Below are 17,689 nucleotides of genomic sequence, written 5' to 3'. Positions count from 1 at the left end.
GGGTGTGGCAGGACGTAGCCTAGTGGTCAAGTTATTCTAGACGAGGGTGTGGCAGGACGTAGCCTAGTGGTAAAGTTATTCTAGACGAGGGTGTGGCAGGACGTAGCCTAGTGGTAAAGTTATTCTAGACGAGGGTGTTGCAGGACGTAGCCTAGTGGTAAAGTTATTCTAGACGAGGGTGTTGCAGGACGTAGCCTAGTGGTAAAGTTATTCTAGTCGAGGGTGTTGCAGGACGTAGCCTAGTGGTAAAGTTGTTCTAGACGAGGGTGTTGCAGGACGTAGTCCAGTGGTAAAGTTATTCTAGACGAGGGTGTTGCAGGACGTAGTCCAGTGGTAAAGTTATTCTAGACGAGGGTGTTGCAGGACGTAGCCCAGTGGTAAAGTTATTCTAGACGAGGGTGTTGCAGGACGTAGTCTAGTGGTAAAGTTATTCTAGACGAGGTGTGTGGCAGGACGTTTTTCATAATTCTAAAAAAGCGCGTACCTGAGGCTCTGAGAAGTAACGGTTATGAAAACGTCTTTGTCAGACGCGACATAAATAAAGATAAAAATAAGGCTAATGTCCCCTCCCGTCTAGTAGACTGTTACCCCACCCACCACCCCACCTCACCCCCTCCAGACATCGTTCTTACGTGTCTGCTAAAGTATAATGTTGATAAAGAATACCTAGTTAAATGTATAACTTGTGCCTTATCCAGTTGTTCTTTTAAAAAGCTATACAATATGTTTCAATCAATCAATCATGTAGGGCCTAATAATCTCAAACTCGGATGTTTGTTGTTTTGTTTTTATTACAGGGAAAAGGTACAGTCATGACATATTTTCTGGTGGGAAAAGACGATTTTGTGGACAACATACCAGCCTGCGAAATTAATTCGTCTATCAGTGAGCACAGATTTCAGTGAGATAGAAATGGGTTTTTTTTTAGATGGGGTCGAAATATTAACCTTGTATGACGACTCACCTGTATCTACAACATTGTTTATGTACACTTCGCCGGCAAAATATAAGTCAAGCAGTATTTTGGTGAAATATATACTTACAGTTACTGGCGTGACATACTATTCTATGTACATCCATCATCAAGGCGCGGATCCAGATTTTTTTGGCAGTGGAGGGCGTTTACAAGCAGTTACTTAAATGGAATGGTATATTAGTGGTGAATGCATTTTTGTGTAGGGGCTGGGGTTCGAATGAGAAGCAGGCGGGTTTCCAGACTCCCTCGACCCTCCGCCCCCCCCCCCCCCCCCCCCCCCCCGATTCCGCGCGTGACGTATCTTTGTCTACAAAAGATGTAGAACGGTTTTTGGCATATGTACTGGCGCACGCTTTATATGGCAGTCCTCCTATGGAGTTTGAAGCTGAATCATGTTAACAAGGAATCGATGAATTGGGCATGTATAGTTAAAATTTGTATAAAAAATAATGAATATAGTTAAAAAAAAAATTAAAAATATTAAGATGAAGTTTTAAGTTCATTAGCAACTCGAATAGGATTTCAGTGTAAAATAAAAAAGGTTCTTTTACCAACTAATTGCATAGGTTAATTCTTTTTTTTTAATACATATTTGAAAATAACTAATTGAACAGCAAAGGTAAATCACGCGCAATTCGATTTTTAGTGTATTGCATTTGGTAACATTGCAAGGGTGGCTGCATATATAACAAAATTTCAGGCTTGTATTAAAAACATAATTAGTTGTATTAATTTAAGGATTGTCTGTTATTTCTTTTACGTTCATCGGGGCTAAGAACAAATAAACTTCATCCGCAAACTGTATGAATCGGCGAAGCCGTTCTCACATAAGTTTGCGGATGATTTTTTTTTTAATACCCAGATGAATGTAAAAGAAATAACAAGACAATACATGTACATATAATTAAATTCGAATTATACTAGCTAATAATAACACTCAAACTTCATAATTTATTTTGAATTATTGTTGGTACATAAGACAACTTGCCCATATAAAATGACGTCATCAGATATGACGTTCCCCTTTCCGTTACATTCATTATAATTTAACGTCATCCCATTGGTCCAGCCGTAGCAAAGCTCGTTTGTTCATTTCTCGATGAATGTAAAAATAACGTTGTCGGGGAACGTCGTATCAGATGACGTCACTTCACAACGACATTTTGTCTTATTGAGCGTTATTGTGTAAGAAACAAAACAATACTTCAACTTTTATTGTTTATAATTAGTAAGTATGCTTCAAATTTAATTATAAGGATTGGCTGTTTCTTCTTTTATGTTCATCTGGGTATGAAAAAAAAAACATCATCTGCAAACTTGTGTGTGACATCACCGATTCAGACAGTTTGCGAGTTTTAATCTATAAACTTTGATGGTTAAAGGCATACTGTCATAGATTTAAAGACCTTATTTCTAAAAAAAATGAATAATAAATCACAATTACATTAATTTTTACAGACCAAAATGGCTATTGCATCACTTTAACTACACCATGATGCAGTGAAATCCCATGTCAACCCTCTCAGGAATGTTAGGTTTTGAATTATGGACCATTGCCATAATTCAATTGTTTTTACAAAATACACTAACAGGCAAAATAAACTTATCACTTTTAAAATAAGTTTATCTGAATTAAAGATACTGCAATAAGTTTGAAAGTAATGAGAAAACATTCGCCAAAACACACTGTGTTTCCGAAAAGTCACTGTTTCCGGATTTAGTGAATTTCGTGCAGTCATGAAAAATGTGAAAAACAGCATAATTTAAATTTGTTAAAAATGCTCGTGCATGATTGTTGCATAAATACCGGTGTGGGACAAAGCAAGGAAGCAGTATCAAAAAGAACATCAGAGAGATGCCGAGACTTGCCCTAGCAGAACGCAACAGAGCTATCGGTATGGCCGATATGGGGGCCTCTCAACGGCAGATTGCAAGAACCTTCAACTGCAGTCAAGCCGCCATCAGCAACTTGTTGAGCCGTTATCAGCAGACAGGCCAGGCACAAGACTGTGCAAGATCGGGAAGACCAAGGGTCACAACGCCAGCTGAAAACCGCTACATCCGGACAATCCATCTGCGGAACCGATTCGTGACGGTGATGTCAACGGCGGCGACGGCACTGGGACACACCATCAGCAGACGAACAGTCTTACCACTTCGCAGGGCTGGTATCAGAGCTTTCCGCCCCTTCCGTGGAATGGCCTTGACCCCTCGTCACCGTCAACGCAGATTACAATGGGCACGAACTGTACGTTGGTGGCAGCGGCGTGATTGGGAAAGGGTGCTGTTCACGGATGAAAGTCGCTTCAACATGTTTCGAAATGATGGTGAGTTCGTGTTTATTGACGTAGGGGAGAGCGACTGGCGCCGAACTGCATCCAAGATGTGCACCCTTTTGGTGGAGGCGGCATCATGGTATGGGGCGGTATTTGCGGTCAACGGACAACAAGGCTTCTCATCATCCGTGGATATCTGACTGGTCAAAGATACAGGGATGAAGTGTTGCGACCTGTTGTTGTGCCATTCTTGCGTCAGCAGCCTAGGGGTACCCTTTTGCAGCATGACAATGCACGACCTCATACAGCCAGACTTGTTCAGGATTATCTCAACAACGTTAACGTCAACGTATTGTCTTGGCCATCATGTTCTCCAGACATGAATCCCATAGAGCATCTCTGGGATCATCTTGATCGACAGTTGACACAACGCGTACCTCCCCCAGCAAATCGACAGCAGCTTGAACAGGTTTTGTTGGATGTTTGGCGCAGAATTCCTGCTGACGTCATCCGTGGACTGACATCCATGAGGAGACGTGTTTTGGCGTGTATTGGTGTAAGGGGTGGTCACACACGCTACTGAGGACATGTCTTGTCCCGTGATTTGACTTTAGAAGCACCTTTTGAAGGGACTCTGATTGTGTAATTATTAATTTTGACCCCATGTCTCTTTCGCTCGGCCTTATGGCAAGTGCACTATCGATATGGCAATGCTTTTTGTAAAGACATTGGAGGGTGTATACTACCAAATCAAATCCCATAGACGACAATAGTAACATATGCGGCTAAAACTCCTACCTGCAACGTATCAACCGACATAAACGCCACGGATATAAATACTACCACCCCTTACACTTAAAGTGAATCAGAAAAAAATGGGGGTCAAGCTGCTCGTTTCTGAGATAACGGGTAGCGTCTATGACTACCCTAGTTTCGCACAAAATTCGAGTACTTTTTTTTACAGGTACCCCATACATGTTTCAAGCACAAGGCTACTTGACACATTGGTACTAGATGAAATAAAATTGCACATTTATTTTACCCAGATGAAACTATTATTTTTTACAACCAACACACTCACATTTATAACCAATCACAGGACTTGTGGTGTTCACTTCTCTATCAAAAGTTGGGTGCACCTCGAACTTTGACCCAGCCGGAAGTTATTTGGTATAGTACTACCTGGAAAATGATTCCTTTCAGTAAAATAATCATCATATAGATCACATTTGTCTTGTTTTTTCTTTATGGACTACTGAACAAGGTGATAAGTTTCTTTTGCTTGTTAGTTTATCATTAATAAGTGGAGTATGGTGGTTACGTAAATGGTTGAATAAAGTACATTTAGGGACAAATCAAAATCAATATATATATATATATATATATATATATATATATATATATATATATATTTATTTATTTATTTATTTAAGTAATACTTTGTTAGGCCATGTAATAGGTCAGTGGTCCGTGACAATATACCTTTAATAGTTATTATTATTATTACTTACATAAAAACAAAATTGTGAGAAATTTTTTTATTATGGCAGTTGGTATGGATTTAAAACTTTATCATATGTTTTTATACGAGACTATTACCAGTTTTGGAATTGTATAATTAAATTTCCCTTATATTCATTACAATTTAAAGCCATCCGATTGGTCCATCCGCAGCAACACGAGTTTCTTCTTTTTTTTTCTTTTTTTTTTTATGAAAATAAAAATAATGTTGTTGGAGAACTTCATATCTGATGACGTCACTTTATATTGGTACGTTGTCTTATTGAGCATTATTGTTCATAAAATAAAATATGAACGTTTAGTGTAATTATTTATATGCAGGTTTTAAATTTAATCACCTGTATGACGATTGTATGTTATTTATGTTATATTCATCGGGGTATGAAAAAATATATATATATATATATATATTATCCGCAAACATATGAACGGCTCACACAGTTTGCGGATGAATGCTTCGTATGACATTAGCCGATTGTGACAACGTTATGATCATGTTTTACAGACGGCTGTTATCGTACAAAACACTCGTATCGTGTGGCGTCGGCTTTAGGAAATGTTCAATGAATACAAAATGTTCTAATGTCACGTGTAACTTTAATAAAAATGACAAATCAGTCTGTAAAGATTTTGGTTGTTTTCTTTTGTGTAATTTAAGAACAAACATGGAAAAAAAAAACTTGGCACAAATAGTGTGTGTTTCTTGATTAGGAAATTACCAAATGACTAAAACAAATAGGCAGTAATCAATAAGTTTGTTTTGGTTAACGACACCACTAGAACACTGATTATAAATCATCGGCTACTGGATGTCAAACATTTGGTAATTTTGACATATAGTCATAGAGAAGAAACCCGCTACATTTTTCCATTAGTAGCAAGGGATCTTTTATATGCACCATCCCACAGACAGGATAGTACAGGTGCACTGACTGGATTGAAATATAGCCCACTGGGCCCACCGACGAGGATCGATCCCAAACCGACCGCGCCCGAAACGAGCGCTTTACCAGTGGTCTACGTCCCGGCATAGACAGTCACCATTATAATTTTGTTCAAATAGGTACACATTAGCTTGTGTATATGTTACAGTCAATGTGTAAAACCAGGCAATCTGTAGAATGCCTGAAAATTTCAGGCAATCTGTAAAGTAACTGATTCACTCAGGCAATCTGTATATTACCTAAATATTTCAGGCAATATACACATTGCCTGACTTTTAAATGTAATTTCTTGACACATTGCCTGAAATGAAAGATCCACCATTCATTGACAGCAATTGTTGTAAAGGTAAACACACCTAGTGACAAAATGCAATATTAGTTAAAATGATGTAATTTATTTCAAATAAAAATCTCCACAAAGACATTCTCCAAAATGAGACAGGACAGTTGATTGAGTCTACATGAAACTGCGGCGGGACGTAGACTTGTGGTAAAGTGCTCACGTGGTGCGCAGTCTGTCTGGGATCGATCCCCGTCGGTGGTACTATTGGGCTATTTCTCGTTCCAGCCAGTGCACCACGACTGGCATATCAACGGACGTGGTATGTGTTTTCCTGTCTGTGGGAAAGTGCATATAAAAGATCCCTTGCTGCTAATGGAAAAAAATGTAGCTGGTTTTCTCTGATGACTACGTGTCAGAATTACCAAATGTTTGACATCCAATAGCCGATGATTAATTAATTAATGTGCTCTAGTGGTATTGTTAAACTAAACAAACTTTAACTTTATATGAAACTTGACTGTCCCGTCTGTCCCGCCCCGCCCCGCCCCGCCCCGCCCCGCCCCGCCCCGCCCCAACCCAACCCAACCCCAAAATTAATTATCTTTAAATAAGCTATAGGTAGGAATATCTTCATCACCGGCCGCTGTGATATCGTGGTTAAGCCACTCTGACAGCCCCGATGTATTAGCGGGAATCGAAAATACTGAATTCCCAAATAATTAGTTTTTAAACGTTAAAACAGCCTAGTTTTAAAATGCTTTAATAAAAAGAATGAAACGTGTGAAATCCACATGATTCATTAAACGGACATTCCTGAGTTTGCTGCAAGTTTTAAGCTGTTATTAAACTAACGGAGACTTTTTAACGATTGTAATTATATATCAAATATATTTTTCTGCATATAATATTAGTGGCTGTATATTAACGTGTTTCTGATCGTTCTAATATTTGTACTAGGTTAAATTTCATTTTATTTTCTAAAGTATATATTTTTCGTACGTACAAAATTATTTGAAGACAAAATCCAGTTTGGGCTTCTTACAAATATACTTTATTTACAAATAGTTTATTAGTCGGAAACATCTTACAATGCAGCAAACTCAGGAATGTCCCTTTAATTGAGTAGCTCGTTCATTTTTCCAAAAAAGTTGATTAATCAATCGTCAGTCAGTTACACGTATTTTTTTCAGTTCAGGCGCGTGTGCATGCATTTTAGCGGGGGAGGGGCTTAGACTGTGGCGACCGAAATGTATAGGGGGTATTGAGTCATGTTTGAGTAGGGAAGGGTTTGGATCCCCGAAACCTTCCCCCTGCACACGCGTTTGCCGTTGTTAGTTTGGGGGGATTTTTTCTCCTTCCGCTTTTTCTGGGGTTGTTTTCTCTTTTCTTTTCTTTTTTTCTTTCTTTTTCTTTTATTTTTCGACTTGGCTGTCTTTTGTTACGGGAGTTTTAATAGGCTGTCTGGAGATCCACGGATCCCACCCAATATTTGACTGGTACATACATCCGTTTAGTCTCCAGTCGGATGCGCATCCAATAGTAGGATATCCTGCAGCGTAGCTGAAAAAAACAAAAAAAACCCAGGTTAATAAAGTAAAGTTTGTTTTATTTAACGACGTCACTAGAACACATTGATTTTTTTATCTTATCATCGGCTATTGGACGTCAAACATATGGTCATTCTGACACTGTTTATTTTTAGAGAAAACCCGCTGTCGCCACATAGGCTACTCTTTTACGACAGGCAGCAAGGGATTTTTTATTTGCGCTTCCCACAGGCAGGATAGCACAAACCATGGCCTTTGTTGAACCAGTTATGGATCACTGGTCGGTGCAAGTGGTTTATATCTACCCATTGAGCCTTGCGGAGCACTCACTCAGGGTTTGGAGTCGGTATCTGGATTAAAAATCCCATGCCTCGACTGGGATCCGAACCCAGTACCTACCAGCCTGTGGACCGATGGCCTAACCACGACGCCACCGAGGCCGGTGTGTTTATTAAAGTGTCGATAACAATACATGTAGAATTGTACATTTAACAAACAGTTACCACTATCTAGCCTCATTTGGACTGGACCGGACTAATTGTTTAACGTGCACATTCAGAACAAGCTATTGTAGCGCACGCCTGTCCTGGGCACAGGTACCGGCCTCAGTCGGTTTCTCTGCCCAGGACAAGAGGTGGAGGGGGGAGGGTAGGAGGAGAGACCGCCTGCACTGGCAGGTGCAAGGGAGCACCAGCAGCCCGACCGTAGTCGATAACAGGCGGGTGTGGGTGTTATGGTGCTATGGAATTTGGAGTCCCGTAGGATTTAAGCTGTAGAGAAAATGGTGCGCACTTTTGATGAAGGACATTAGGCGCAATTTGGAACGGTCGATCTAATAAAAAAAAAAGGTGTGGCAGCTACGAATAGGTTTGGATATACATGTGTGTGTGTGTGTGTGTGTGTGTGTGTGTGTGTGTGTGTGTGTGTGTGTGTGTGTGTGTGTGTGTGTGTGTGTATATTGTTACGGGAATCCTGATAATACCCGTAACTGAATAAAACACGATTATCCAAATATCTTTCCTAACTGTATATCTATTAGATCTCTCTGTATCGGGCAGTCTAATACCCGAGTGGCTCGGCTCTAGGTATAATCAGATAAGATCTTATATAAATATAGTTAATATAGCACGTTTAGTTCACTAGAAAACACAACAAAACACAATACACTTTGGAATCTGTATTAACACTACGCTGACAAATGTACTTGCCGCAGTAGTTAATTAACAACAACAATATAATAACAACCCAGAGCTAATCACTTAATTAGTTAATCACTAGGTGTCTAGTTTACACAATATTCTAATCACTTCACCGTGATACAACACACACACGTGTGATAATTGAGAAACGCTGCCAGGGGAACTTAATTAATAAAGGAATTACAACTCTATTCCTAACTGGTTAATTTTTAATTAACTCTTAACTACTCATTCAGTAACCTTGTAATACAGAATTAATACTGGTACATATCACAATAAAGACAATAACCTACAGTTTACCTAGGTCCTCTAGGATGACTGGCTAAGCTTTATCTTACCAAATACTCGTATAAAAATAGTAGAACAGTGAAGCCTACTATTTACTTCGTCAGATTACCGGAGACACTGTCTAAATAATATTGGTATAATACAGTATTAAAATATTTAAAGTCACATCAATCACATCAAGGTTATACAACAGAGCAGAAAAATATATTTACCAGTCCAGACGGACAACGTTCCCCGGGAGCCTTCCAATGTTTCTCCCCGATATATCTAAAATCCTATCTATTTATTCAAAAATCTCAGTGACAGCGAATATCGCCTGGGGGCACAACGCGTTACCTCACCTATCATGTCATATTTTCACAACTCCCAGAGACGGTATATATTCTTAGATGGCCAGACTTACTGTCGCCAGTTCGCTAGAAATACCCCGGTCGTAAACCGCACTACCGGAGGTATTACGTAACTACTGGCCACATGGCCTCCACATCTGGTCTAAGTGCATATTGGGACGCAGCTCTACCACGTCGCGCGGGGGTATTACGTAACCAAGCTGCACACGGCCCTCTAAAACAATTAACATCGCCACAGGCGAACATATAAGAGCATGTTCCGTCACACACACACACACACATATATATATATATATATATATATATATATATATATATATATATATATATATATATATATATATATATATATATATTATATAGCTGGTCTCTGATAAACGTGTGCATCGATTTTGGCCTTGTGCATCAGCATTTTTGTTTTAATTGACCGCAATATTCATTTCAACTTATTTTCGTGCTTATATTCAATTAAGGTTCAAGCACGCTGTTCTGGGCACACACGTCAGCTATCTGGGCTGTCTGTCCAGGATAGTGGGTTAGTTGTTAGTTGATTAGTGGTTAGTGAAAGAGAAAAGGGTGTAGTGGCCTTACACCTACCCATTGAGCCCTTAAGAACTCGCTCTGGGTTGGAGCCGGTACTTGGCTGCGAACCCTGTACCCACCAGCCTGTAGTCCGAGGCCGGTTGGCCGCAACAGCTATTATAGTGCCAACTATACCAGAAATAATGCAGTGCGGCCATACCTAGTGATATTGTGTCGAACCATGATATTTTGGGCCTAAATGTCATTTGAGTTAAACTAAATTGGATATAAGCACGAAAATAAGTTGAAATGAAATGTAATGTAGCGGTGCGGTGCGGTGCGGTGCGGTGCGGTGCGGTGAACTTTAACATGCTCATATACCACTGAGGTTTCGAGCATGTCTGTCCCGGGTCCGTCTCTTGAAAGCCAGGGGCCCGATCTGGGACAGATGAAATGTAGTAACACTTGATAATGGCCTGCGGGACTGGATTTCGATACTTCGCTTGAACAGTAGTAAAACAAAGTTGCAGGGGAGGTAATCAAGAATTGTCTTAGTCCCATATGTAACAGATCACAGTTATTTCCAATAATCCGGAAATTTACCCGCACAGGCTGTTTGACTGTAATAATTTTTATGGTAGACAGCTTTGAAGAAGGAAGGACATGTTTTATTTAACGACGCACTCAACACATTTTATTTACGGTTATATGGCGTCAGACATGTGGTTAAGGACCACACAGATATTGAGAGAGGAAACCCGCTGTAACCACCTCACGGGAAACCTTTTCCGATTAGCAGCAAGGGATCTATTGAGGGAGGAAACCCGCTGTCGCCACTTCATGGGCTACTCTTTTCGATCAGCAGCATGGGATCTTTTATATGCACCATCCCACAGACAGGGTAGTACATACCATGGCCTTTGATATACCATCCGTGGTGCACTGGCTGGAACGAAAATAGCTCAATGGGCACACCGACGGGGATCGATCCCACACCGACCGCGCATCGAGTAAGCGCTTTACCACTGGGCTACGTCCCGCCATTTTCACAGCGAGAAGCCAGTGTTGTTAAACTCGCTCTAGGTAGAAGCTTGTGCCGGGGTACGAACCCAGTATCTAGCAGCCTTAAACAACAGTTATTGCGTGTGGGTGCTTTCATCTGAGAATTGTTCAAGCACGCCTGTCCTGGGCTCAACCTCTGACTTCGCCAGAGACTTCTGTCCATGACAGGGACAGTTATTACAGGTCAGATCCGGTCAGGTCATAGGGCTTTACGTGCACATTCAGAGCAAGCTGTTGTAGCGCACGCCTTTCCTGGGCACACAAATGCCGGCCTTGGTCAGGACAGGACAGTTATTGCCGTGCGACCTCGCCTTTAAATGACTGGTTTTGACCATCTTACCGCATTTGTTGATCTAAATGCGCCTTCTCGATTCGTTTGTCCTTTGCCCTTCTATTCTGGTACCAAATCTTGATTTGCGTCTCGGTCAAGGTCAGCAGCTGCGCGAGCTCCACGCGCCGAGTCCGCGTCACGTACTCCGCCTGGCTGTACTCCATCTCGAGACGTATCGTCTGCTCGCTGCTGAAAGTAGTCCTTTGTCTTCTTGCGCGCTGCTCCCGCCTCTTCCTCCGCGGAACTGAAAGGAATTATTTACTATTAATGACGTCGTTTTCGCCGGTATTTATAAACAAATTGAAATACATAAAGTTTTGTGTTTTTTTGCTTAACGACACCACTGGAGCCCATTGATTTATTAATCATCGACTATTGGATGTCAAACATTTGGTAAAATTTGACATACAGTCTTACAGAAGAACCCTTTACAATTGTTCCATTAGTAGCAAGGGTTCTTTTATATGCACCATCCCACAGACAAGAAAGCACATACCATGGCCTTTGTTGTGGTGCACTGGTTGAAACAAGAAAAAAGAAAAAAGAGCTGAATACTGAATGGATCCACCGAGATGGTTCGATCCTGCGATGCAAGCACCCCAAGCGAGCACTCAACCGACTGAGCTAAATGCCGCCCTTCTTAGAGAAAACCCGATATATTTTTCCATTAGCAAAAAGGGATCTTTTATATTCAGTTTCCCATAAACAGGACAGCACATGCCACGTCTACTTATATACTAGTCGTTGATGTAGTAGTAGTAGTAGTAGTAGTTTATTTACTTTAAGCCGTGTGGCTCATAAGCATACAAGTATATACACTAGTATAAGTCATATATAAACAATCATCAGCATAAACATAAACAAGTGGATGTGTATTTGGAGGATGGACAGTTATATATGTTGCGATCCTAAATGTAATGCATATTTTAAATATTTTCTAAGGTTACAAAGTTGTTTTCTATTCTGAACAGACAGTAATTGTATTAATTTAAAAACAGACGGTCTTAACCAGTAATATTATTTTTACATACAATACGCGAATATGCAAATACAATGGACATATTAAAATAAAATGAAATTCATCTTCAGTGTTATCCAGATTACACATACGACATTTTCTCTGTGATCGTTCATTTCCACAGTACCTTTCTTGTTCAATGAGTAATTGGTGCGATGAAACACGAAATTTTGTGATAAGAGATGAATAACAAATAGGTAATGATATCCTCAGATAATATTGTAAACAAAAAGTATCTGTTAAATACCTTAAAATATTACATTTTGGTGAATTGTTCAACAATTTGTCTATTTCAGTGATGCGCATGTTAACTCTTTTTATAAATAGTACATGATTATCAACTTGCTGATTAAACCATACATCTCCAAATCCTAAAGAAAATAATAAATGTTTTACATGGTGTAGCCAGTTAAAAGATTCCTGACTTTCTAACATATCATCATATATTGATTTCAAGATACAATTCTTCGTCTCTAAAAGCTTCAACCAATATTTAACAATTCTTACTTTACGTACTACACGTAGAGGCAATCTTCCTAATTCTGTTAACACAGCTGCATTCATTGTACAAACTGAAATGCTAATAATAAAAACAAGGTTAATGTGGACCTTACATCGTTTTGGATATAAAGAACCTCACACAGCAGATATTATCACTGTTTTGACAGTGATTCATGAGTGCATGTCATCACAGCTGTGTTGATGCCAATGAGCTCCGTCCCGTGCTAGTTTTGATTCAGTAAACTAGTATGGGAGAGGCAGTCTTCTTTTGAGCGGTGCATGAGTTAAAGTTTGCTTTGTATAACGACACCACTAGATCACATTGATTTATTAATCATCGGCTATAGGATGTGAAACATTTAATTGGTAATTCTGACATATAGCCTTAAAGAGGAAATCCGCTACATTATTTTTCTTTCATTAGTAGCATGGGGTCTTTTATATCCACCATCCCACGAACAGAATACCACATACAGGGGCGTTTGATATACCAGTCGTGGTGCACTGGCTGGGACAAAATAATAACTCAATGGGCCCACGACAGGGATCGATCACAGACCGACAGCGTATCAGGCGTGCGCTTTATTACTGGGATACGCCCCGTCCCGCGGTGCATGGAGGATGACATTGTATTGTCAACCGGCCTCGGTGGTGTCGTGGTTAAGCCATCGGACAAAAGGCTGGTAGGTACAGGGTTCGCAGCCCGGTGTTGGCTCCCATCCAGAACAAGTTTTAACGACTCAATGGGTAGATGGGTGTAGGACCACTACATCCTCTTCTCGCTCACTAACCACTAACAACTAACAACTAACCCACCGTCTTGGACAGACAGCTCAGATAGCTGATGTGTGTGCCCAGAACAGCGTGCTTGAATCTTAACTGGATAGCACGAAAATAAGTTGAAATCAATGAAATCAATGTATTGTCTAGTAAATGATCTCCTCGGGAGTGGCTGTCCTCATGAAGACCAGGCACTTAATAGAGATTTAAATACTCGACCACTATTTAGCCAAAGGCCCATTCGACGAAATTATTTTAGACAAAAATCGATACTGAGATACTGCAAAACATCGCGATGTCTATATATGAATTGATTATAAACATATGTGTATTGTAAGCAAGAAAATGTAACTAAATTGTAATTTTAATTCTTTAAAAAATGTATTTTATCTGCCGAAAATATTTTTAAATGACCATAAATTCTGTGTAGTTCCTTTAAATATTTGTATATTTGCGCCTGTATACAAAGATTTGTTTCTAAGTGAACATGTTTTATAAAAACCCGCTTACGTGTATTCTGCTTCGAAATCTCATCCTCCGACTAGATTAGATTAGATTAGATTAGATTAGATGTTTAAAAGGACAGACTCTAGTCTTTAACCACTAAGGCATATTTCACTATTAGGGCCGTTTGTGATCACTAAATCAAACATTTCTTATATTTTATTGTTTAGATTATCCATTTCCATACACCCGAAGTGTTTTTGGTCATCCTGGTGTTTCTACTACTACAAAATGCATTTTTCGTATTTTTAAAAAGGCACGTGCGTCTGAGAAAAAAAGGTTATTGATTCGAGTTCTAGTCTATTCTTTAAGGATATTTCCCGGTGTTAATGTCACAGACTCTTCTTTCTAAATGCGTTACAGGTTTGTAGATTAACTAAACATAGTGTCCATTTTTACTAGTTCAAACTAGGGTCTGCGCCTTTAACGACACCCCAGCACGAAAAATACATCGGCTATTGAGTATCAAACTATGGTAACTCATACAGAGTAACTAACAAGTTTCTACCCAGAATCCTTTGCATCGCCTGTCAATTTCAGATTCCATCCATTCCATTAATTCTCATTTGATTCGATGATATTGATATTGTGGCGTGGTATTAAACCGGAAATGTACCGCGCGCTAAGTTCGTGATACGCGCGGTTCTAATTTGCTGAGGAATTGATAGCCTGTATCAATTATATATGAGCTGTTAATAAAACATACAAATCTCTAAACTCATAATCTTCCGTTTTATGGCGAGTCGCGGGAAGAAGGGAGTCCTCGCCAATGTCGTTTAAACACGCGATAGCGAGGTACATACAGAAGTTACTTTAAGTACATATAATTGCTGAGAAATCGTGGGTTTACTATAATTAGGTATTTACCGTTAAAAGGGGCGGGACGTAGCCCAGTGGTAAAGCCCTCGCCTGATGCGCGTACGGTCTAGGACTGATCCCCGTAGTTGGGCCCATTTCTCGTTCTAACCGGTGCGCCACGACTGATATATCAAAGGTCGTGGTATGTGATATCTTGTCTGTGGCATGGCGCATATAAAAGATCCCTTGCTACTAATGGAAACAAATAGCGGGTTTTTGTTAAAGGGACAATCCCGAAATTTTTGCCATTGTTACGTTTATCCACAACTATTTGGAAACAACAGCTGAGCTGAAACTATATTTACGTGCATATATAACACTAAACTTTTGAGCAAAAAATGAGAGCTGATAACATTCTACTCTTGTCTTGGAAACAACCAATGTTTTGTTTAATAACGCACTCAGCATATGAGGTCGGTCGTATTATAATTAAGGACCACAAAGATAACGAGAGAGGAAACACGCTACCGCCACTACATGGGTTACTCTTTTCGATTAACAGCAAGGGGTCTTTTATATAAGTTAGTGTCTACCGGCAAGCTTTTTTTTTAACACCACTAGAGCACATTGATTTATTAATTATCAGCTATTGGATGTTACACATGTGGTCATTTTGTCACAGTCATAGAGAGGAAATACGCTACAGAGGAAACCCGCTACATTTTTCCATTAGTAGCATATGCACCATCCCATAGACAGGATAGCACACACCACGGCCTTTGATATACCAGTTGTAGTACACTGACTGTGACGAGAAATAGCCCAAATGACCCACCGATGGGGATTAATCCGAGACCGACCGGGCATCAGACGAGCGCTTTACTACTGGGCTACGCCCCTCCCCCCCCCCCCCTCCCTCCCCTGACGCTTTTGAATTTTAATTCGGTTGGCCGTGTGGTTAAGGTCGTGGGTCTCAAATGCGAATCGGCGCAGTAGGTTCGAATCCAGCCAGTTGACGCTTTGTGTTTTTGAATATGACCTTTGTTATGAAGCACTGGCTGGAAGGAAGGAAGGAAGGAAGGAAGGAAGGAAGGAAGGAAGGAAGGAAAGAAGTGGTTTACTTAACGACGCACTCAAAACATTTTATTTACGGTTATATGGCGTCAATCTTATGGTTAAGGACCACACAGATATTGAGAGGGAAAACCCGCTGTCGCCACTTCATGGGCTACTCTTTTCGATTATATATATGCACCATCCCACAGACAGGATAGTACATACCACGGTCTTTGTTACACCAGTTGTGGAGCACTGGCTGGAACGAGAAATAGCCCAATGGGTCCACCGACAGGGGTCGATCCTAGACCGACCGCGCATTGGCTGGAAGGAGAAATATAGCGACAGAGATATATCCTAAGCCTTTACCTTTTAAAGAAATATTAAATACATCATTTGTATATTCATTGTGTTTCCCTTTGTAGTAGACCATCTAGTAGCTGAACTTTATTTTAGACGTTACGTGCTGTGTTTGTTCTTGCATCATACTGTTGGTGACGAATTATCTTAAATTTCTTATAGTAAGCATCCGAACGTACATTTATGTTTTATGCGTCAAACTAACAGCAGAAAATATGCCTATATGAGTTTATGAATCGATCCATATTAATTATGTATACGAGAGAGAGAGAGACAAAGAGACAGACAGACAGAGAAAGAGAAAGAGAAACATAGATAGATAGAGAGACAGAGATAGAGAGAGAGAGAGAGAGAGAGAGAGAGAGAGAGAGAGAGAGAGAGAGAGAGAGAGAGAGAGAGAGAGAAACAGTGAGCAGAGACAAAGATAAAGAGAGGAGACAGACACAGAGAGAGATGGGGATATATATATATATATATATATATAGAGAGAGAGAGAGAGAGAGAGAGAGAGAGAGAGAGAGAGAGAGAGAGAGAGAGAGAGATGCAGAGATAGGCAGAGATAGGCAGAGATAGGGATAGATAGGCAGAGATAGGCAGAGATAGGGATAGATAGGGATAGATAGGCAGAGATAGGGATAGGCAGAGATAGGGATAGAGAGAGAGAGAGAGAGAGAGAGAGAGAGAGAGAGAGAGAGAGAGAGATGAGATGGAGAGAAGAAAACAGTGAGCAGAGAGAGAGATAAAGAGAGGAAACAGACAGAGAGAGAGACAGACAGAGAGACAGACAGACATACATACAGGGAGAGACAGAGGAGAGACAGACAGGAGAAGATAAAGAAATAACGCGCGCGCGCACGAGAGAGAGAGAGAGAGAGAGAGAGAGAGAGAGAGAGAGAGAGAGAGAGAGAGAGAGACAGAGAGACAGACAGACAGACAGACAGAGAGAGAGATACAGACAGAAAGAGAGACAGAGAGAGGAGACAGACAGAGTAAGGGAAAAAGAGAGGGGGAAAGACAGAAAGCGAGAGAGATTGAGAGAGAAAGAGAAAGGAGACAGAAAGCGAAAAAGACAGCCATAAAGAGAGAGGACAGTCTTTATAAAAAATGATGTCATATTTTATAGAGTTATAGCTACGCCCACAGTGGTGAAATGTCATATATACTTACAAAACGGTGACGCCCTGTCTTCTGCGGAAATCTCATTGTAGTTTGTAGGAGAATATTTGCTTTCGCTTTGTAATTCCGATGCGGCACGTTCTAGAGGCGGATACGGTCCAATAAGCATCTCCGAAGCTGCTAACCCACCAATCGCGGGCGTCATTGCTAACTGTCCAAAATGAGGCTGGATTGAGGGATGAGGAATCCAAGATGGC

At 40.3% G+C, this 17,689-nt stretch overlaps 2 protein-coding genes across 2 annotated transcripts in view; one reads left to right on the top strand and one right to left on the bottom strand.

Moving 5' to 3' along the window:
* Window positions 1-905, top strand: part of LOC121385054 (atrial natriuretic peptide receptor 1-like) — a 56,254-nt gene extending 55,349 nt beyond the window's left edge. The window contains exon 24 of the mRNA XM_041515590.1: window positions 798-905. Coding sequence (XP_041371524.1) covers window positions 798-905 — 108 coding nt within the window. The remainder of the gene's footprint in view (window positions 1-797) is intronic.
* A 6,242-nt stretch (window positions 906-7,147) lies between these two features.
* The window catches only part of LOC121385053 (homeobox protein CDX-1-like), a 10,586-nt gene continuing 44 nt past the window's right edge, over window positions 7,148-17,689 (bottom strand). The window contains exons 1-3 of the mRNA XM_041515588.1: window positions 17,484-17,689; window positions 11,309-11,543; window positions 7,148-7,560 (exon numbers count right to left, since the gene is read on the bottom strand). The exon at window positions 17,484-17,689 is cut by the window's right edge and continues 44 nt beyond it. Of these exons, the coding sequence (XP_041371522.1) occupies window positions 7,413-7,560; window positions 11,309-11,543; window positions 17,484-17,689 (589 nt within the window). The 3' untranslated portion in view covers window positions 7,148-7,412. The remainder of the gene's footprint in view (window positions 7,561-11,308; window positions 11,544-17,483) is intronic.

Source organism: Gigantopelta aegis, chromosome 11 (assembly GCF_016097555.1).
Source record: "Gigantopelta aegis isolate Gae_Host chromosome 11, Gae_host_genome, whole genome shotgun sequence".
Taxonomy (NCBI): Eukaryota; Metazoa; Mollusca; class Gastropoda; order Neomphalida; family Peltospiridae; genus Gigantopelta; species Gigantopelta aegis.
This window is presented reverse-complemented; position numbering and strand designations above follow the sequence as displayed.